The sequence below is a fragment of the Bos javanicus genome, chromosome 4 (genome assembly GCF_032452875.1).
Source record: "Bos javanicus breed banteng chromosome 4, ARS-OSU_banteng_1.0, whole genome shotgun sequence".
Classification (NCBI taxonomy): domain Eukaryota; kingdom Metazoa; phylum Chordata; class Mammalia; order Artiodactyla; family Bovidae; genus Bos; species Bos javanicus.
In genome coordinates, this window is record NC_083871.1 from 20,067,272 (window position 1) to 20,090,106 (window position 22,835).

At 41.2% G+C, this 22,835-nt stretch overlaps 1 protein-coding gene across 1 annotated transcript in view; it reads right to left on the reverse strand.

Annotated features, from left to right (window-relative positions):
* The window catches only part of THSD7A (thrombospondin type 1 domain containing 7A), a 485,777-nt gene that overhangs the window by 9,918 nt on the left and 453,024 nt on the right, over positions 1 to 22,835 (reverse strand). Inside the window, exons 20-24 of the mRNA XM_061413578.1 lie at positions 21,433 to 21,550; positions 21,040 to 21,185; positions 20,448 to 20,622; positions 6,325 to 6,498; positions 2,423 to 2,518 (exon numbers count right to left, since the gene is read on the reverse strand). Coding sequence (XP_061269562.1) covers positions 2,423 to 2,518; positions 6,325 to 6,498; positions 20,448 to 20,622; positions 21,040 to 21,185; positions 21,433 to 21,550 — 709 coding nt within the window. The remainder of the gene's footprint in view (positions 1 to 2,422; positions 2,519 to 6,324; positions 6,499 to 20,447; positions 20,623 to 21,039; positions 21,186 to 21,432; positions 21,551 to 22,835) is intronic.

A 22,835-nucleotide genomic window follows, 5' to 3' on the forward strand; every position in this document is an offset into this window, starting at 1 on the left:
GTCATTAAGAAACAGAACTGGTAGCATGTAAAGAACTCATAGCTTCAAACCACACTTGATCAATTTCACAGAATTTTAGCAAAACAAAAATTTTCCTTTATTTATGGAACTGATGATCCTCTGGAATCTAATTAAAGGTGTTAATTCTTTGCCTTATCACTTAACATTATAAACAAAATATTCAGAGAGAAATTGTTATGGAAAAGCAGTTAGTCATTGCAAGGCAGCTGGAGTGACATGGCTGTACTGAAGTTATCAGCATTAAACACATGAAGACAAAGGAAACCATTGTGAGTTTCCTGTAAGGACAACTATTCATAAAATTAGAACAATCGATCAAGGTAGGTAATATACTTTACATGCTTGACTATTTCCCATAAACAGTCTCACCTCTCCTAAAAGATGGGAGAAGAATGCATATAGTGTTTTATCACAAATCATTTACACAATTTTTTTTTTTGCTATAAAACAGCTTTAGACGGGGATAAATACATGGGGTACTCTATGGAAAAGAAATTGAAAATATGATTTCTACAGGTAAGTCTTTTAAAATTTGACTTACCTTATATTGGGGAATAGCTCCAATTTCAGTGTGAAAAGAACTTGTAATGTGTAGAATAAAAGTCAGACAACGATTATTTGCATCCATATTTGGGGGGGAAAAAAAGAAAACACTGAAAACTAACAGGATTCACTGGGAAAGCTATAAAACTCCTGATTAGTTTAAAGAAGGTAGACATTCATTTTCAACACCTGAGTTGAGTGGTGTCCATGCATGCTAATTCACTTCAGTTGTGTCTGACTCTCTGTGACCCCGTGGACTGTAGCCAGCCAGACTCCTCTGTCCATGGGGATTCTCCAGGCAAGAATACTGGAGTGGGTTGCCATGCCTTCCTCCAAGCAATCTTCCTGACCCAGGGATTGAACCTGCATCCCTTACATCTCTTGCATTGGCAGGCGGGTTCTTTACCAGTACTGCCACCTGGGAAGGACCACCTCTCTCATGTCTTCAGGTTCAGAAAGCCTGTGCTCCTCTCCCCAAAGCTCTGTCTCCCCCTGTTGCCTCTGAGAGTGCCTTGCTTGGCTTTTTTTTTTTTTCCCAGAAAATGACACTGTCAGAGAGTAAAGGGTTTCCTGGTAGGTATCTTGTCTTTATTATAGATGTGTCCACTGAGAGTTGCTATTATCAAGTGTTTCTTAACCCAGATTGCTCATGTATAAAATCTTATCTTCACAAGAACACAATTTGACATCCTGCTCTAGCTTTCATAGGCTGGAAATGCATAATTAGGTTTCAATAAATCCAAGTAACTTAAAATTCAATATAAAAATTTATGCTTTCCAAAAAGCATATTGATCCCTGATCCTGTCATCTTACTGTAGATGTTACAATTAAATTTACAAATGGATATTACTCAGAGGCACCAAAATGCACACTACCTTTTTCTCTGCCAGAGGGTCAAAACAATGGCAGCAGGTCAGTGTTTGAGACACTGGGCACCCATCTTCTGGGTCCATAGGCTTGATGCTGAGGTTCTTCTTCTGACCTTAGTTCGTTGATAGGAAATTTTTGCAGGGTGGCTCACTCTATCTCGGGAGCCAATTTTCTTCCCTCTTCAAGGGTCTTTGGGATCCCTTGCATTTACTGGACTCAGATAAGGAAACTTTTAGTAACTGTCTTGGAGAAGGCAATGGCAACCCACTCCAGTGTTCTTGCCTGGAGAATCCCAGGGACAGCGGAGCCTGGTGGGCTGCCGTCTATGGGGTCACACAGAGTTGGACACGACTAAAGTGACTTAGCAGCAGCAGATTAATTCTGTGGGGTCTGTTTGGGTCAAAGGGAATTAAAAAAAAAGCTCTTCATTTGGATGTCTCCTTTCAATGTATAATAAGGTTTGAGTGGGGACAGAGTAGGTACTGTGACTACTCAGATGCTCTGAGCTTGAGTTTTACCAATAGGCCTTGTATCTTAGTTAATTAAAAAAAACTAGAGCTTATAGATTTCTGAATTTAAGCAAAATGTTTGGATTTGTATAATCATATTATCTTGGCAATGTTTTTGGACTGCATATATTGCCTCTAAGGCACAGAAACAGATATAGTCAACAAAACACTGACTTTTTAGCATGTAGTAAGTTACTAATATATAAAACTTGTAAGAAAACAATCTGAGATTAACTTATAATAGTAATTTACTAGAATTAGACAGTAATATCTAAAATGGCTTGGTGAGGGGGAATTTAATTGAAACATTTAAAAGTAAAATAATTTATCACTGGTCATCAGGTACACAGCTCAGGTGTTGTGAACTCAACCACATGTGGAATACTGAAAGAATATCTCTGTTTTCTTATTTTCTTGAACCGATTACATGTGTGTTATAGGAAGACTTTCAAAGAACAAAGAGGAATGGAAGGTTTACCTGTTACATTTACACCATCTGATCTTTGACACCAGACTGTTCGGGAAGAGCCCTTCCAAGCACTGGCCATCCATTTATACTCGTAACACTGTCCATCTGCAGGGACACAATACACATTAACAGAGGCATTCTGCAGGCCAGGGGGACATCATGGAGACAGGTATTAGTGAAATATTTATAAACAATTAGAAACAAATAAGAAGTCCATCCTGAATGATTCAAATGTGAAGTTACCATCCTGAAGTTGCCATATAGATGTTACAAAATTCCAGATGCGTGCCTAAATGCCAACTAATTTACAAGTCGGCTACCATACTGTTTGATGTGAACCCAGATTTTCAATTTAAATTTATGTTTTATTTAAAGCATTATATCAGACATACAAATAAGGACAAATAACTGAAAAAATATATTCAACTACCTATCATTCAATTTTAACAAATATTACCGTTTAGTCATACTTGCTTTAGTTTTGTTTGTTGATGAGTAAAAAATACTAACAAACTTGATGGCCTGTTATAGTCCTTCCTGATCTCCCTCTGTGTCTGTCCTGCAATATGCACTATTTTGAAGTAGATACAAGCATTTCTGTGACAGGCTTTTTATTCTTTGAATATGACTATAATATAAATATATGTAATCCATAAATGACTTACAGTATTATTTGTAGGCAGTTTTAAAAGTTAAAAAGCATTATATTGACACATGATACATATATCTTTTTGAAACTTAATAGCCAATGTTATAGACGAACTATTTCTATGTGATTTTTTAATACAGACACAGTCAATTAATTTTAACTGCTGCATAGAATTCCATGATACTAACTACAATTTATTTCCTCTATGGATGGGCTTTTACGTCGTGTTCAATTTATACTATTACATCAGTGCCTCAGTGGCCAGCCTTGTGCAAGCCTCCTAGTGTTTCTTTAAGGTAAATATTTAGAAGGGAAATTTCTGGGTTTTACTGTAGGGATAGCTGAAACTTTACTAAACACAGCTCATTGTTTTTCTTTAAATGGTGACAGTTTACATACCCGCCAGTAGTGAATAAGAGTTACTATTACTCTAAACCCTCAAAAACATTTGTAAGTTCCAGATTTAAATTTCTTGTCAGTGTTGAGGGTATGGAAAGCTATCTTGTCATTTTAACTTGCAGCTATTATCAAACAGTAAGAAAAACGTTTTGCAGCATTTAGATTTCCTCTTGTGAACTGCTTATGTATATCTTTTGGTTCTCCCCAACCCTTACTGAAATCTATGCCTTTTCTGAGTTGTGGGAATTTTTTATTCTAGAATAACAGTTCTCAGATGATGGTCCGGGGACCAGGGATGCCTTTGGCATTCCCTCAGAATATGTGTCGGAGAAGGCAATGGCACCCCACTCCAGTACTCATGCCTGGAAAATCCTATGGACGGGGGAGCCTGGTAGGCTGCAGACCATGGGGTCGCTAAGAGTTGGACACGACTGAGCGACTTCACTTTCACTTTCATGCATTGGAGAAGGAAATGGCAACCCACGCCAGTGTTTTTGCTTGGAGAATCCCAGGGACAGGGGAGCCTGGTGGGCTGCTGTCTATGGGGTCACACAGAGTTGGACACGACTGAAGCGACTTAGCAGCAGCAGCAGCAGCAGAGTATGTGTGTGAGGATTTTCCCCTCTAACTGCACAGCTGGGTAAGTAAGCCTGGACTTCCCTCACATATAGAAACTAAACTAAGATGGCCATAGACTGAATGCAGAGGCAGATAAGAGAATCCAGCTATCTTGAGTTAAGCCAGATGTTACAGAGACGTGGAAAAGTGTAAAAGAAGACCATGCCTGTCATAAAAGTTATTTTCTTTTTGCTTTGGAAAATAGTTATTTTTCGGGAAATATGTTATGATAACATACAATTGATTTGTGATTATTTTAAATAAGTTACCAAATATTTAAAAACTTAACAGTTGTCATTTTTCAGTGTGCAAATGTTTGATATGTATACATCAAAGAAAAGCCATTTGGGGTCCTCCACAATTTTACAACTGTGAAATTGTCTTCGAATGCTGAAAAGCTTTAGGATAGTTGTTCTAGACATGAATTCCTTCAAACTGACTTCAGATATCTCTTCTGTGTCTGTGGCTTGTCTGGTTTATGAGCTGCTTTACTGTGTGCGCATGCTCAGTCGCATCGCATTCTCTGACCCCGTGGACTGCAGCCCGCCAGGCACCTCTGTCCATGGGATTCTCCAGGCAAGGCTCCTGGAGTGGGTTGCCATGCCCTCCTCCCATTTCAATATGTAGAAGATTTAAATTTTGATTTAAAAGTATTTTTATTGTTTACCATTTTTGTTTGTGATCTTGGTGTTGTACTGGGGAGATTTTTCTCATTTTTTTTCTACCCAACTTTATTTCTTAAGATTTCACATAAATGGGAGTTGTCTGTTTAAATTTTAGTAAGACTCATAATTAAGGCCATCTAGGTTTTAGTGTGTGTGCATGTGTGAGCCTATCTGACACACTTGGGTTTTAATAGTTACAGAATCTATGGTTTGCTTCTCCATTACTCTTGATAAATAACATTCTAAATAGCTGTCAAGTTTTTACATTTATTAGCAAAATATATTCACAGAAATTATAGTTTTTAAACACTATCAGTATTATTACTGTGTCCTCTTTTTTGTTTCATTGAGTTTTCCATGAGATGGTCTACTTTGATCAAAAAACAAGCTATTGGTTTTATTGATTATCTTGGTTATTTTCTATCTCACTGAATTTGTATTTATCTGTATTATTTGTATGTTATCTCCCTTTACTTTTCTTTTTTTTTTATTTAAATTGAGTTGAAAGTCGAGTTTATGTTACACTTTTCTCTCTCCTGTATAAGCACGTAATGCTTTAAATCCCCTTCTAAATACTTTGCTGCTGCACCCTGCATACATTTGATGTGTAATGCTCTAGAAATGCAGCTTTCAGCTTTTAGTTCTGTGGGTGCATGAGAGAATTTCTTTGCAATTGTTGTTGCTGATTCCTAACTGTCATGATGGGGTAAACAATCCTCTTTCTTTTCTTGGGCATTAACTCACTTATTGTAACTGCTGTCCTATCTCTCCTTCTTTACTTACCCTGTCCCCAGAATATGGATGGTAAATTTGAGAAAATGTAATCAAAGGTGGATAATTCAATAATTCCTGGGTTAAGTCATCTAGTCAGGTGGCTTTTTCTGTAAGCACTGTTCTCCAACATTCTAAGCTTTCCTCAACTTTTCAGTAATACAGATGTTATTTTGGCCCTTCTTTGCTAATATATGTCATGCTCCTTAATTATTTCAGAACATAAGCAAGAATGAGAAGGTGTTTTGTTGAGCAAGACATTCTCTGCTAGATGACAATAATGCTCTGAGGTTTTTGTAAATGTATTGCTTATATTGGGTGCATGGCTCTGTGTGTATATACATATACACATGACATAGAAACATATATTTTTATATATTCTGTTTATAAAATTCAGACCAGACCTTACCAATACTTTATCAATTTCTGAGACTATAGTAAAATGTCTCATTTTGCTATTTCTTTGTAATTTTTCTTTTGATTTAAATAAATTGAGGATATTTTTAGATTCACATTGGATCAGGATTGTTATAGGTATGTACAAATAACATGCTCCAAATGATCTTAGCTTGCTTTAACTCATAAAACTTAGAGATACTCTTAAGTATTTCATACCTAACTTATGAAGGGTGGCAAGACTCTTTTTCTCTAAATCTTTAGAATTCAGAATCATACCCTTAACCTAATTCTCAACTTTTTAAAAGTGAGATCTTAGCAAATTTCCTTATCTAAGAGAAAAATTTACACTTTTTCCTTTGCTTATCAACACCACACTAAAATAAATAGGTGTTATGAATGGTCGCACTCACCATCACATGGTTTTGTTTCCAGCTTCTGCTCGGGGCACAGATGTTGGTTCTCTAGTTCTTGTATAATCACTGCTCTGGAACGGACCTGTATTCCACCAAAGCCAAGGTCCTCACCATTCACACAGGTCAGCTGACACAGGCTCCAGGAAGACCAGTCCTTCAAATAACAGTCACCTGCAAAACACAGGGTGGTAGTTTATACCCTTGCCCGTAAAGAATAGCCAGCCAGATCATCATTTTATGTTTAAGCCAATTAAGCATTGTTTTTAGGTATGCCAGTCATACATGATATTGGTAAGACGTATATTCAGTTCAGTTCGTGTCCGACTCTTTGCGACCCCATGAACTGCAGCACGCCAGGCCTCCCTGTCCTTCACCAACTCCCGGAGTCCACCCAAACCCATGTCCATTGAGTCAGTGATGCCATCCAACCATCTCATCCTCTGTCATCCCGTTCTCCTCCTGCCCTCAATGTTTCCCAGCATCAGGGTCTTTCCAAATGAGTCAGCTCTTTGCATCAGGTGGCCAAAGTATTGGAGTTTCAGCCTCAACATCAGTCCTTCCAATGAACACCCAGGACTGATCTCCTTAGGAAGGACTGGTTGATCTCCTTGTAGTCCAAGGGACTCTCAAGAGTCTATTTATACATTTGTGCTAAAAGTGTCATTTTCTGAGTGGATGTTACTGAATATAGGCTATGTGTTGCTTAATGATATCAAATGTAAACTATGTTTAAAGCAGCTTGTCTGTCATGATTCCCCTTATCTTAAATGACAACGATACTGAATTAACACCAACTACCGCAACTCTTGTCATTATCATCATAAAGAGGTTTGCTAAGCACTTGGTACTATTAAAAGAAAATATAAATAGACAGAGGTCTTGTTATCTAGGTATTCAAAATTTTGAGGAACTTGAAGTCCAAGGCTTGGTTCCTATTTCTTCTCAAAGCTGTGGTGGTAAGACAGCCAACCAATCTGCTCTGATGTGGCAGTAACACACACAATTTCCTCTGACCTGTATCTTCAGTCTACTTCCGCTACTCTCATTATATACTGAAGAATAATATAGATGCAAAATGATGACACAAGTGCACAGACAGCTGAATTTTCACAATCTGATTAAATACCCATGTAAGCAACCTTGAAATCAAGGGACCAAGCATTCTCAGAATCTCAGTAACCCTCCCCAGGTTATGCATGGAGCAGAACCACACACGCTTTCTAAAGTTTGGTTTCTTTCCCTCATTAATGTTTGTGAGATCCACCACAATTTGCTCATTGTTACTGCTGTGCTTTATTATATAAACATACCACCATTTACATATCCATTATACTACTGACGGGCGTGTATAGCGTTGTAAATTTTTCTCATTATGAATACTGCTGTTGTGAACATTTTAGTGAGTCTTTTGGTGAACTTACATAGGTATTTCTTTTGGGTATATAACTAGAAATTAGTTATAGTTCTGTAGAATTGTTGGGTCATAGTATGTGTTCATCTTCAACCATTTTCAGAACAGGGAAGACTTAATGCAATACACCTTTCCCATACACTAATTCATTCTTTAGGACACTGCTTGATGATACCGTTCAGAGGGTACAGTACATTTTGATAAATACAGATCCATAAGAAGTTCTTATCACTTTATTTCAGCCATATCACCTAATTTATATTGTCTTATATTATGCTGAAGATGTCTAACGTTAGCACAAAGTTGCCTGCAGATCTGATTAATGAAAAAAAACTTGTGGCAGGATTAAGAAGTTCTGGAAAGATGTGAATTATTGACAAACAGATCCATGTATAATACTGAAGTGGACTGAATTTTGTGGGCCTTGATTATAGTGTGTTATTATTACTCTGTGTAATGTCATCCTAAAATGAAGGAAATTCTAGTAAATTTTGGAATTGCTAGGGAGAAAGTAGTAATAATTTTTAAGCGGTCAAAGAAAGTTTTAGAAATATTTATATCCCTTAGGAAATGCTCCTTTTGGGTCATTCAGTTTTTAATTATACAGGAGAAACTATTAAAGATGAAATAGAGGAGCTCCTGTCAATATGAGTGTAGTATAACTTCATCTCAGAGACCACAAACTCCATGGAAGTAAAATACACCTTTTTACTACTAGGCTTTAGCTCTCTTCTCATACCACTTGACATAGTGTATTTTGACACAAAATTCAATCTTTTAATGTTAGTCTGTAAATTATACAATTAGCACTCCGAAATAATCTATGTCAAGCTTCCAAGATTTAATAACAGTAAATGAGTGTGAGGCACTGACTTGCATAAAATATATTTTTATATTTTGTCATATAAACCACTGTAATAATAAAACTACACTCTGTCTGCCAAAGATAATTACAACTGTTTGAAATGCATTTGCTACCTCAATATTCTACTCTTTAAGCTTATTAGCTCATATGTTGCTAGCTTTTAAACCCATCATTGGAAAAAATTAGCAAGAGAGGAGTGGAAATGAATAGATTGTAATTTACAACAGGAGCCTCCCACTGGATTTCTAATTTGCTTTAATTAAAATGGTGAATTGCCCTGTTCTATGTTACTATGAGATCTTGAAGTTTTTCTTCAAGTTGTTTACAACAGGTTTTATATTGGAGTCCAGTTGATTAACAATGATGTGTTAGCTACAAGTGCACAGCAAAGTGATTCCCTGTACCTATACAAGTATCCGTTCGTTTTCAACTTCTTTTCCCATTTAAACTGTGACAGAACATTAAGCCAAGTTCCCTGTGCTATGCAGCAAGCCTTGTCAATTATCTGTAGGAGTGTGTATATGTCAGTCGCAAACTCTCAAGCCACTTCCCAATCCCTTCCCCCCTGGTAACCGAGTTTGTGCTCTTGTGAGTCTGGATCTGTTTTGTAAATAGTTCATTTGTGTCTTTCTTTTAGATTCCACGTGTAAGCACCATCATACGGTATTTGTCCTTCTGTGACTTACTTCACTTATTATACTAATCTCCAGGCCCATCGCTGTTGCTGCAAATGGCACAGCTCCATTCTTATTAATGGCTGAGTAATATTCCCTTGTATGTATGTACCACATCTTCTTTGTCCATTCCTTTGTCAATTACATCGACACTTGGATTACATCCAGGTCTTGGTAATTGTAACCACCACCACCACCAAGAACACAGGCATGCGTGAATCTTTTTCGAATTATGCCCAGGAGTGGGACTGCTAGATCATATAGTGGTTGTATTTTTAGTTTTTTAAGCAGCTCCCATAATGCACTCCTAAATGGTTGTACCAAATTATATTTCCACAAACTGTGGGAGGGTTCCCATTTCTCCAGTCTCTACAGCACTTACTGATGTTGACTTTACATGATGGTCATTCTGACAGGTGGGAGGTGATACCTCCTTGAATTAATTTGCACTTCTCAAATACTGACAGAAACCTCAGCAGAACAGAGTTGAGAGCCTGGGGTTTGTCTGAGGTGGGGTTTGGCTGGTGAAGGGAAATGGGCAAGAAGTAATGACACACAAACCCTTGGGTGGGTGTTCTGGCACATTCCACTCTCATTGAGAACCCAGAACAGTACTTTCTGTAAGTCTGCTGCTACTGCTGCTAAGTCACTTCAGTCGTGTCCAACTCTGTGCGACTCCAGAGACAGCTCCCCCGTCCCTGGGATTCTCCAGGCAAGAACACTGGAGTGGGTTGCCGTTTCCTTTGGTGCCCCAATAAGCAGAGTTGGGAATGAAGAAATGCTGCCTCCTCGTGGCCATTTTGAATAAAAGCAACTTTAAAACAGGTGCACAGGGGCACTTAAAACTCACAAAGTCTGCGGGACTGTAAGACTCCTTCCTTCAAGAAATGGCCTGGGGTACATAATAGAATAACAATTCAAACAGGGCAGGCTTTTAAGAAGCCAATTTCAGGTAACTTTACTCACTGTTTAAAAGAAAAAAGGACCTAACAAAGATCCTCAACATTGTCCATCATTCTGTTCTGTTCTGTGAAGTCGCTCAGTCGTGTTCGACTCTTTGCGACCCCATGGACTGTAGCCCACCAGGCTTCTCCATCCATGGGATTTTCCAGACAAGAATACTGGAGTGGGGGTTACCATTTCCTTCTCTAGGGGATCTTCCCGACCCAGGGATCAAACCTGGGTCTCCCGCATTGCAGGCAGACGCTTTAACCTCTGAGCCACCAGGGAAGCCCCATCATTAGAGGAATGCAAATCAAATCTATACTGAGGGATCACCTCTCACCTGTCAGTAAGGCAATCATCAAAAAGTCTAAAAACAGTAAGTGCTGGAGTGGGCCTGGAGAAAAGGAACTCTCCTCAGTGCTGCTGAAAATGTAAACTGTTAACATCCACTGTGGAGAACAGCATGGAGTTTCCTTAAAAACCTAAAGACACAGATACCACATGGTCTGGGCTATTTCAGTTCAGTTCAATCGCTCAGTCATGTCCGACTCTTTGCGACTCCATGAGTCACAGCACGCCAGGCCTCCCTGTCCATCACCATCTCCTGGAGTTCACTCAGACTCACGTCCATCGAGTCAGTGATGGATATATACACAGAAGGACCTACCAGTGATCATTCTAGGTGAGTTATGTCAGACACAGGAAGACAAATATCATACAGTATTGCTTATAGATGGAATCTAAAAAACTGATACCAAAAATTCATTTACAAAGAGACTCAGTCTTGGAAGAGCCACTCAGGATTACTGAAGGGGAAAGAGTGAAGGCAGGGTTTGATCAGGATGTTGGGATTAATATATACACACTCAAGTATCTTAAAAAAGAGCATCACCAAGGGACTAGAGTACAGCTCAGGGAAACCTAGTTAATGCTTCAGCATATAGGAGAGAGGCAAAGCATCCCCCAAAGACCAGATATTCATCACTGTATACCTCTTCAAGTTGCTGTATCCTGCAACCAACTCAGCACTGGAAAGCAACTATACTTCAGTAGAAAGTAAACATTAATGTGATAAATGAATAGCCTCCAATATTCCCCTCAGGGCTCAGTGACCTGGGCTGCTGCCACAGCCCTGGAGACTGAGCTGCCTGGGTCTGAGAAGGATATGCCAGCAACTGAGCCCCTGTTGGGGGGGGCTCCCCTGGTGGCTCAGCTGGTAAAGAATCCACCTGCAGTGCAGGAGACCCCTGTTGGATTCCTGGGTTGAGACAATGTCCTGGAGAAGGGATAGGCTACCATTCCAGTATTCCTGGGCTTCCCTGGTGGCTCAGATGGTAAAGCATCTACCTGCAATGAGGAAGACCTGGGTTCAACCCCTGGGTCAGGAAGATCCCCTGGAGGAGGGCAAGACAACTCATTCTAGTATCCTTGCCTGGAGAATCCCCATGGACAGAGGAGCCTGGTGGGCTACAGACCGTGGGGTCGCAGAGTTCTCCATGACTGAGCAACTAATCATTGCACTGCTTGTCCCCACTGGATGAAAGCACAGTCTCGGGACCCAGACTGGCTCTCCACAGCCACACCACGCCTAAGGTTCCCGGAGGATGGTGGACCCTTTGGGCTGGAGGAACTTTGAAAAGATATCTGGTCTCCAGGGCTCCTGGTGGTGGGGTTCCTACCTCCAGATTCCTTCCTTAGCGGCATCCAACTTAATGACAGCGCATTCTGCAGGGAAGAATGGAAGGTTTGGGGTTCTGTCAGATAGTGGGGGTGAAAAATGATGGGCAAGAAGCAATGAGACATGAGCCTGTGGGTATTCTGGCACATTCCACACTCATTCACAACTCAAAACAGGCCTTCTCTCTGAGTCTGGGGCAGCAATAACCAGAAGCGCTGCCACACTTGGGCTGTTTCCAGTAACAGCAGCTTTAAGACCAGTGCTCGGGGCACATTGAACTCCAAAGGCCTGCAGGGCTATAAACACCTTCTACCCTGCAGTCATGGCCTGGGGTACCTAACCAACTAACACTTAGAATTGGCTTTGTATACCTGTGGCAGATTCATTTTGATATTTGGCAAAGCTAATACAATTATGTAAAGTTTAAAAAAAAAAAGTTATACAATCATAAAAAAAAAAAAAGAATTGGCTTTAAAAAAGCAGATTTCAATAGGTAAATGTTAATCACACTCTTTAAAAGAAACAAAACAAAACAAAAAACACCTACAAGGATCCTTATCAGTGCCCACTAAGAGACGTACAACCGAATCTACACAGAGGCATCACCACCGACTTTGACCCATCAGAATGGCCATCACCAAAAAGGCTACAAAGAGTAAGTTCTAGAGAGGCTCTGGAGAAAAGGTGACCCTCCTCCAATGCTGCTGAAAACAAAGCGCTAACAGCCTCCCTGGAGAACAGCATGGAGATTCCTTAAAACCCAGACACAAGTACAATATGGTCTGGAAATCCCACTCTTGGGTGTACATTTGGAGCAAAGTATGACTGCAAAAGACACATATACCCCAACATTCTTTGAAGCACTATTTACAATAGCCAGGACATGCAGGCAACCATAATATACTTCCAGAGATGAATGGGGGGGTGTGTGTGTGTATATATATATACATACATACAAGAGGATGTTAGCTCTCCCAATGAATGAACTAATGCCATTTGAAGGAACACCAATGATCATTCTAGATGAAGTACATCAGACACAGGAAGACAAAGGTCCTAGGGTATCAGTTATAGATGGAATGTGTAAATTGGTGCAAAAGAACACCTTCACAAAAGACAAAGACACAGTCTTGGAAATACCACTCAGGGTGACTGAAGGGGAAAGATCGGGGGTGGGGTGGGGAGGGTTTAAGCAGGACTTTGGGATTAACACATATGCACACTCAAATATCTCTAAGAGCATCAATAAGGGCCTACATTACAGCACAGGGAACCCTACTCAACACTCGAATACCTTATGGGGAAAAACGTCCCCCAAAGACGAGAGATTCATCTATCTTATCAAGTTGCTGCACACCTACAACATACTCAACGTTGGAAATCAACTATATTTCAAATAAAAATTTTAATTTGACAAATAAAATGAATTGCCTCCTATATTCCCCTCAGGCCTCTGTGAGCCGGGCTGCTGCCACACCCCTGGAGTCTGGGCAGCTGTGGGTGAAAGTCTGGACGGTCCTCGGATATGCCAACAAGTGGGCCCCCATAGGACCTGGAGTGTTTGTCCCCTCTGTGTGAAAGCACAATCTTTCACCCGGGCTGGCCCGCCACAGTCACACCAAGCTGAGGGCCCCCAAAGGAGGTTGGGCCTTTTGGGCTGGAAGAGCTCTGAAAAGTCATCTGGTCTCTAGGGCTCCCAGTGGTGGCGTTCTTACCTCCAGATTCCATCTTTAGAGCTACCTGACTTGAAGATGACGACAGCACCTTCGGAAGGGCAGAACTGAAGAATTTGGGATTTGTCCAGAGATGCGGGTGAAGAGTGATGGGCAAGAAGTAATGAGACACAAGCCCTTGGGTCATTGTTCTGGCACATTCCACTCTCATTTACAACCCAGGACACAATTTTCTCTGACTCTGGTGCCCCAGTAACCAGAGATGGGGAAAGAAGACGTGCTGCTGCCTCATGGCCATTTCTAGGAACAACAACTTTGAAAACAGTGGTCAGTTCAGTTCAGTTCACTCAGTCATGTCCGACTCTTTGTGACCCCATGAACTACAGCACGCCAGGCCTCTCTGTCCATCACCAACTCCCAGAGTCTACCGAAACCCATGTCCACTGAGTCGGTGATGCCATCCAGCCATCTAATCCTCTGTTGTCCCCTTCTTCTCCTGCCCTCAATCCCTCCCAGCATCAGAGTCTTTTCCAATGAGTCAGCTCTTCGCATCAGGTGACCAAAATATTGGAGTTTCAGTTTCAGCATCAGTCCTTCCAATGAACATCCAGGACTGATCTCCTTTAGGATGGACTGGTTGGATCTCCTTGCAGTCCAAGGAACTCTCAAGACTCTTCTCCAACACCACAGTTCAAAAGCATCAATTCTTCAGCGCTCAGCTTTCTTCATAGTCCAACTCTCACATACATAAATGACCACTGGAAAAACCATAGCCTTGACTAGACGGATCTTTGTTGACAAAGTAATGTCTCTGCTTTTTAATATGCTATCTAGGTTGGTCATAACGTTCCATCCAAGGAGTAAGCGTCTTTTAATTTCATGGTTGCACCATCTGCAGTGATTTTGGAGTCCAGAAAAATAAAGTCAGCCACTGTTTCCCCTGTTTCCCCATCTATTTGCCAGGAAATGATGGGACCAGATGCCATGATCTTCGTTTTCTGAATGTTGAGCTTTAAGCCAACTTTTTCACTCTCCACTTTCACCTTCATCAAGAGGTTCTTTGGTTCCTCTTCACTATCTGCCATAAGGGTGGTGTCATCTGCATAGCTGAGGTTATTGATATTTCTTCAGGAAATCTTGATTCCAGCTTGTGCTTCTTCCAGCCCAGCATTTCTCATGATGTACTCTGCAGTTCAGTTCAGTTCAGTCTCTCAGTCATGTCTGACTCTTTGTGACCCCATGAATAGCAGCACGCCAGGCCTCCCTGTCCATCACCAACTCCCAGAGTTCACTCAGACTCATGTCAGTTGAGTCAGTGATACCATCCAGCCATCTCATCCTCTGTCGTCCCCTTCTCCTCCTGCCCCCAATCCCTCCCAGCATCAGAGTCTTTTCCAATGAGTCAACTCTTCGCATGAGGTGCTCAAAGTACTCGAGTTTCAGCTTCAGCATCATTCCCTCCAAAGAAATCCCAGGGCTGACCTCCTTCAGAATGGACTGGTTGGATCTCCTTGCAGTCCAAGGGACTCTCAAGAGTCTTCTCCAGCATCACAGTTCAAAGGCATCAATTCTTCGGTGCTCAGCCTTCTTCACAGTCCAACTCTCACATCCATACATGACCACAGGAAAAACGTTAGCCTTGACTAGACGGACCTTTGTTGACAAAGTAATGTCTCTGCTTTTGAATATGCTATCTAGGTTGGTCATAACTTTCCTTCCAAGAAGTAAGCGTCTTTTAATTTCATGGCTGCAGTCACCATCTGCAGTGATTTTGGAGCCCAGAAAAATAAAGTCTGACACTGTTTCCACTGTTTCCCCATCTATTTCCCATGAAGTGATGGGACCAGATGCCATGATCTTCGTTTTCTGAATGTTGAGCTTTAAGCCAACTTTTTCACTCTCCACTTTCACTTTCATCAGGAGGCTTCTTAGTTCCTCTTCACTTTCTGCCATAAGGTTAGTGTCATTTGCATATCTCAGGTTATTGATATATCTCCCAGCAATCTTGATTCCAGCTTGTGTTTCTTCCAGTCCAGTGTTTCTCATGATGTACTCTGCATATAAATTAAATAAGCAGGGTGATAGTATACAGCCTTGACGTACTCCTTTTCCTATTTGGAACCAGTCTGTTGTTCCATGTCCAGTTCTAACTGTTGCTTCCTGACCTGTATAAAAATTTCTCAAGAGGCAGGTCAGGTGGTCTGGTATTCCCATCTCTTTCAGAATTTTCCACAGTTTATTGTGATCCACACAGTCAAAGGCTTTGGCGTAGTCAATAAAGCAGAAATAGATGTTTTTCTGGAACTCTCTTGCTTTTTCCATGATCCAGTGGATGTTGGCAATTTGATCTCTGGTTCCTCTGCCTTTTCTAAAACCAGCTTGAACATCAGGAAGTTCACGCCTATATTCACAAGGCCTTTGGGGCTGTGTCTTCTGCCTTCAAGACATAATCACGTAACAAATTGAAACAGAGCAGGCATTCAAGAAGCCCATTTCCACAGGTAAATTTTACTCACACTCTTAAAGAAAGCACTGACAAAGATCCTTACCAGTGGCCACTCTCACAAAGCAAATCATATCTCCACAGAAGTTTCACCTTTTATCCGTCAGAACAGCTATCATCAAAAAGTCTACGAACAGTAAGTGCTGGAAAGGGGCTGCAGAAAAGAGAACCCTTCTGCACTGCTGCTGAAAATAAAAATTGCTAACAGCCAGTGTAGAGAACAGCATGGAGTTCCCTTGAAACCCTAAAGACACAGATACATTATGGTCCGGAAATCTACTCTTGGGTGTATATCTGGAGAAAAGTAGAACTGGAAAAAACAAACCCCACTGTTTGTTGGGGTTTCAGTATAACTGGAAAAATGTTCCAGGTAACTGGAAAAAACAAAGCACCCCAATGTTCACTGCAGCACTATTTACAATAACCAAGACATGAAGGCAATCCTGTGTCCTTCCAGAGATGAACAGAAGAAGATGCATTTATGTACAAGGGAATGTTACTCAGCCATCTCAGTGAATAACCTAATACCATTTGCAGGAACGCTGAAGGACTTACTGACGATCATTCTAGGTGAAGTACATCTGACAGAGGAAGACAAATGTCATACAGATCACCTTTAGATGGAATCTAAAAATGGAGACAAAGGAATTCATCTACAGAAGACAGAGTCTTAGAAAATGCACCTAGGATTTTGTTGGGGGAAGAGCAGGGGTAGGCTTAAGTCAGGATGCTGAGATTAACCTGTGGTGATGGTGATTTAATCACTAAGTGGTGTCTCCGTCTAGAGACCTCAGGTAGCCCATTGGGCTCCTCTGTCCATGGGGTTTCCCAGGCAAGAATACTGGAGTGGGTTGTCATTTCCTTCTCCAGGGGATCTTCCTGACCCAGGGATTGAACGTGTGGGTCCTGCATTGGCAGATTCTTTACCACTGAGCCACCAGGGAAGCTTTGGAGATAACATTGTTGTTCAGCCACCCAGTCGTGTCTGACTCTTTGTGACCCCATGGACTGTAGCATGCCTGGCCTCCCTGTCCCTCACCACCTCCTGAAATTTGTCCAAGTTCATGTCCACTGCACTGGTGATGCCTTCCAGCCATCTCATCTTCTATTAACGTGGTGGTGGTGGTTTAGTTGCTAAGTTGTGTCCGACTCTTGCAGCCCCATAGACCGGCAAGGCTCCTCTGTCCATGGGATTGTCCAGGCAAAAATACTGGAGTGGATTGCCATTTCTTTCTCCAGGGGATCTTCTTATACACACTTAAATATCTCAAAAAAGAGCATCAACAAGGAGCTATGTACGGTACACCACAGAAAACCCTACTCTCCACTCATACCCCAGGAGGGCAAAGCATCCTCAAAAGACTAGATACTCATCTATGTGTATCTGCATCTAGTTGCTGTCCATCTACAGCAAACTCAACCCTGGGATACAACTACACTCCAACAGAAAATAAGTACTAATTTTACAAGTAAAATGAGTTCTCTCCTATATGCCCCGTGGGGCTTGGTGACCCTGGCTCTGTTACACCCTGGAGCCTGAGCAACCTGGGTCCCCCAGCTGGACTGTCCATGGTGCTGAGGGAGGTGACAGCAATGCGCCGGCGAATGAGCCCCTGTTGGGCCTGTAATGTCTGTCCCCTTGAATGAAAGCCCAGTGCCCATGCTAGGGGCCAGTCTTCCACAGGTATACTGACTGTACCCAAAGGATGGTGGGCCCTTGGGGCTGGAGGAGCTTTGAAAAGTTATCAGGTCTCCATAGCTCTTGTTGGTGGGTTTCCTACCTCCAGTTTCCTTCCTTTGAGGTGCCCAACTTAAAGATGACAGCACCATTGGCAGGGCAGATTTGAAGGGTTTGGGATTTGTCCAGGTAGGGGTGAAGAACAGAGGCAGGAAATAAGACACAACCCTTGAGTCTTTTTTTCTGTTACATTCCACTGTCATTTACAACCCAGCAACAGGACTTTCTCTAAGGCTCTGGTGCCCCAATAACCAGTTTGGAAAGAGTAAATGCTGCCACCTTGTGGCCATTTCTAGTAACAGCAAATTGAAATCTATGTGCTCAGATCCGTTCAGTTCAGTTCAGTCGCTCAGTCATGTCTGACTCTTTGCGACCCCATGAATTGCAGCACGCCAGGCCTCCCTTTCCATCACCAACTCCCGGAGTTCACTCAGACTCACGTCTATCGAGTCAGTGATGCCATCCAGCCATCTCATCCTCTGTCGTCCCCTTCTCCTCCCGCCCCCAATCCCTCCCAGCATCAGAGTCTTTTCCAATGAGTCAACTCTTTGCATGAGGTGGCCAAAGTACTGGAGTTTCAGCTTTAGCATCATTCTTTCCAAAGAAATCCCAGGGCTGATCTCCTTCAGAATGGACTGGTTGGATCTCCTTGCAGTCCAAGGGACTCTCAAGAGTCGTCTCCAACACCACAGTTCAAAAGCATCAATTCTTCGGCGCTGGTGCACTAAAAACTCAATATGACTGTACAGCTGTAAGTGACTCCTGCTTTAAGACAATGGCCTGGGGTACATAATCGAATAACAATTCAAAACAGGGCAGGCTTTCAAAAAGTCAGTTTCAACAGGGAAATTTTACTCATACTCTTTAAAAGAAAAAAAGCACCTACAAAGGTCTTCCCTGTAGCCTATTGTTAGAGAAAAGCAAATTAAGGACTTTCCTGGTGGTTCAGAGGTTAAGAGTGTGCCTTGTACAAGTTCGATTCCTGGTCTGGGAAGATCCCACATGCCAGGGAACAACTAAGCCTGTGCACCACAACTGGAGCTCATGAGATGTTCAACTACTGAAGCCTGTGCGCCTTGAACCCATGCTCCCCAACAAGAGAAGCCACCACAGTGAGAAGCCCGCACATCGCAACGAGAGAAAGCCTGCACACAGCAATAAAGAACTAGCACAGACAAAAAAAGAAACCCAGAAACAAACAAATAAATATCAAAAAAAAAAAAAGCGCGAATCAAAGCTACACATCTACACTGAGGTATCACCTCTCACCTGTCAAAATGACCATCATCAAAAAGTCTACAAAGAGCAAATGCTAGGAAGGGCCTGGAAAAAAGGGAACCTTCCCACACTGCTGCTGAAAACCTAAATTGCTAACAACCGTGTGGAGAACAGCATGGAGGTTCCTTAAGACCCTAAAGACACAGATACTATATGGTCTCGAAATCCCACTCTTGGGCCTGTATCCAGAGAAAAGTATGACTGGAAAAGACACACCCACCCCAGAGTTCACTGCATCACTATTTACAACAGCCAAGACATGGAAGCTAAATGTCCAGGAAGAGAGGAATGCACAAAAACACGTACATACATACAATGGAATGCTGCTGCTGCTGCTGCTGCTAAGTCACTTCAGTCGTGTCCGACTCCGTGTGACCCCATAGACGGCAGCCTACCAGGCTCCTCCACCCATGGGATTTTCCAGGCAAGAGTACTGGAGTGGGTTGCCATTGCCTTCTCCTGTTCTTTCCTAGCCCACAAATATATTGCTGCCCTTTGATCTTAAGGCCCAGGGTCATGCTTGACAATGCGATTATTTTGACTCTATCTGCCTTTGGGTGTTCTGCATGAAGCCCAAATTCCTCATCATTAACATATCACTTGCTGCTAGTTATTTCTACACCACTTGATACATAGCATTTTTCTTCCATTTTACTTGCTTTGCTCCTGTGTCCAACATTGAGCCACTGATTTCTTGGAAAGTTTTCTCATATAGCATTATTTTTTCTTACTCTTGAATGATAATTTAGCTGGCAGTAGAATTTTAGGTCGTTGATTATTTTGTATCATGCTCTGAATATATTTCATTATCTTTTGGCTTCCATCTATCTAAGACGATATCTGTTATAATTCTGATTGTCTTCCAGTTCTGGGTAATCTGCTTTTTTCTTTCTGAATGCTTCATAAATTCTCTATTTTCCCACATTTTATGTTTTCACTACAGCGTATCTAGGTGTGAATTTGTTGTGCACTGTACCCAGGACCCACAAGAAGCTTTCATTATGACTTAAATCCTTCTCTATGCATTATGTGTATAAACACTGCCTGCCTCTCATTCTCCGTTCTCTCTTTCTGGAAATCCTGAATACATATATGTTCTGCCATTCTTTGCAGATGTTAAAACTCCAAGGAGGTGAGTGTCAATAGAGGCTCATGTGGAACTGAACTTCACCCCCAGCTGGCAATAAGGAGGCAGTGCCCACTTCATCCACACTACAGTCTCTAGCTGTTTGCACAGGTATTACTGAATGAGAAGACTGTTGACATCTCTTACCTTGGGCTTACACATGCAACCCCTTCACCGTGGTACTGGTAAGGAATGGCCAAAAGTATGAATTCTGTTTTGCTGTTGTTACCTGGGCAAGGCTGGGTGCAGGTTTCTTCGAGAACCACTTTTTTATTACCATCTATAGCGGGTTCAATGTCAGTGCAGAATTCTTCATCCACCACTTTGCTGAAATCGTCAGCTGACCCATCACTCACTACACAAGAAATATTCCTTGTTCTGGTCCCTTCGCCACACTGCGCATCCTGAAGTGGAGGAAGAAATGACTAATCAGGAAAGAAAATAATTCATTAGTTAGCTTATCGCTCAACAGTCATCTGCACCACTGATTATGATTTATGAGCAGTTTAAGGAGCATCTGAAACCCTGGGGAAGAAGTCCTGTAGGGCACCAGCTATAAAGCATACAATGAACAATTTATTTGTTTTCTAGCCAAAGACAGGCAAATAAATTTTCATTAAAATGGATCAGTCTCCAAATGGTTTTAAAATACGGGACAGGAAGTGCTTGTTATCAAAACTAATTAAATAGCTATGAAACGGCAAGGTACTAAAATCTTTAACAAGAAACATGCCGTCTGTAAGCTCTGAGAGAGATTTCTGAAACCAAGTCTCTGCAAATAAAGAATACACATTTCCATACCACTTCTTGAGACTGATTACCTGCACTTGGCATGCAGACCATGGGCCATACCGCCACTGATAACAGGGCTTCACTGGGCAAGGCTTGGACTGTTCCATCAAGGCAGGGCATGGTCTTCCATCACCCTGAAAGGGCTGGGTCACTGTTCGTCTTCGGATCATTTTTCCTTAAAAGATACAACGTGATGCACTGTTAGTAATATGCCATATTATCAAGCATGTATCTTTCTTGGAGAAGGGATCGAAGACATTTCTCCTGAGGTTTGAGGAACAAGAAAGGTTTAGATGTTTTGGAAGGAAATATACCCCGCTTCAACCTTTCTGAAGATTGTCTGATGTGACTTAAAGTAAGAGGGACGTTTTATTTTGTACTCCTTGACCATTAATCAAATGCCAAATAAGGCACAAACAAACCTGTGAGGCCACACGTTTGAGAACATTCTGACCACGGAGACCAGTCAGAAAGCTGACAGTTCACAGGACATTCCACCATGCAGGACATGTTCATCTGCCAGGTCTTCTCCAAGCCAAGCTGAAAGGACAGAGGCAGATCTGTTAGTACTGATGCCGAGAATAAGCAAGATGCATAATAAAGTAAAAACATGTCTGCAGGACAAAGACCCCAACTATTAAAAATATAAAGTGGTTCACTCCAGGAGAGGTGGGGCAAAAGGAATAGGATGAATGGAGAAACAAATTTATGTAATATACTTATATATTATTGACCTTTTTAAATAAAAAATGAAAAAAGGAAGATTTAATCTCCATATTGGTTGAATTTCCCTAAAGGAGGAATAAATAGGTCTAAGCACAAATATTTTCTACTAAACACCAAGACTATCATCAATATACAGACATATAATTGCATTTGGGGGATATTATTTTTATATGTGGATGTCAAACTGAAAAGCAAAGGAGAAAAGTTAAAGACCACTTGCCACTCAAACCCCCAAATATAATGTACTAACATAATACAAAACAGTTTTGAATAAGCTACCTCTCTCAAAAGGAGGAGTGGGCCTTTAGAATTTTTATTACAAATATTTTATATATATTTATTAATTTTTTACAGAGATTTTATCTTTTAAAACTCAGCAGCCAACGGTGGTGTAATTGTTATTTTGGCATTAGCCTCATCTCATAATAATGTGTATTTTATTGCATTCAGTTGCACTGCTTAAGTATTCTACCTTTATAGTACAGGAAGAGATTTTATCCACTGTGTATGCACACATGTTAAAAGTCTAAGGTGCAAAGTAGCACTGAGATGGAAAAAATTAAGAGCAGGTTAGGAAAGTGCAATTTTTAAAATTGGTAATCCTTGGGGATTTTTAAGACCTTTTTTATTTCTGCATGAAAGATAAGCTTATAGTGTCTAATCTATATAGCAGAAAATGGCAAAAGAAAAGTTTTCTGAAATGTTATGTTGTGATTCAAGTAGTGCTCCTGGCTCCAAGTTATGCACTGGGAGAGGATCAGATTGGTGATCTATGCACCAGAACCCTCAGCAGGCACTCCCATTATATTCTCCACCAGTAATACTTGACAAAGCTGAGCATTTGGTATGAAAACTTTTACCATATCACTTAAGTCTCAGAAAATCACTTGAAGGGACTGGAGATTAGAGATGGAAATCTTACAGTGATATGATAAAAATTATGTTTTGCTTTTAAGGTACATGTTGGTTTCATAGAGAAAGGGTTTGAATCACAGAATTCAATTACTATTGGCGTATTTATTTCACTAGGGGATTAAAAAGGATGTCTGTTTACAGACATTTTGAGTATCTAGCAGTAAGATATTTTAACCCTGTACTA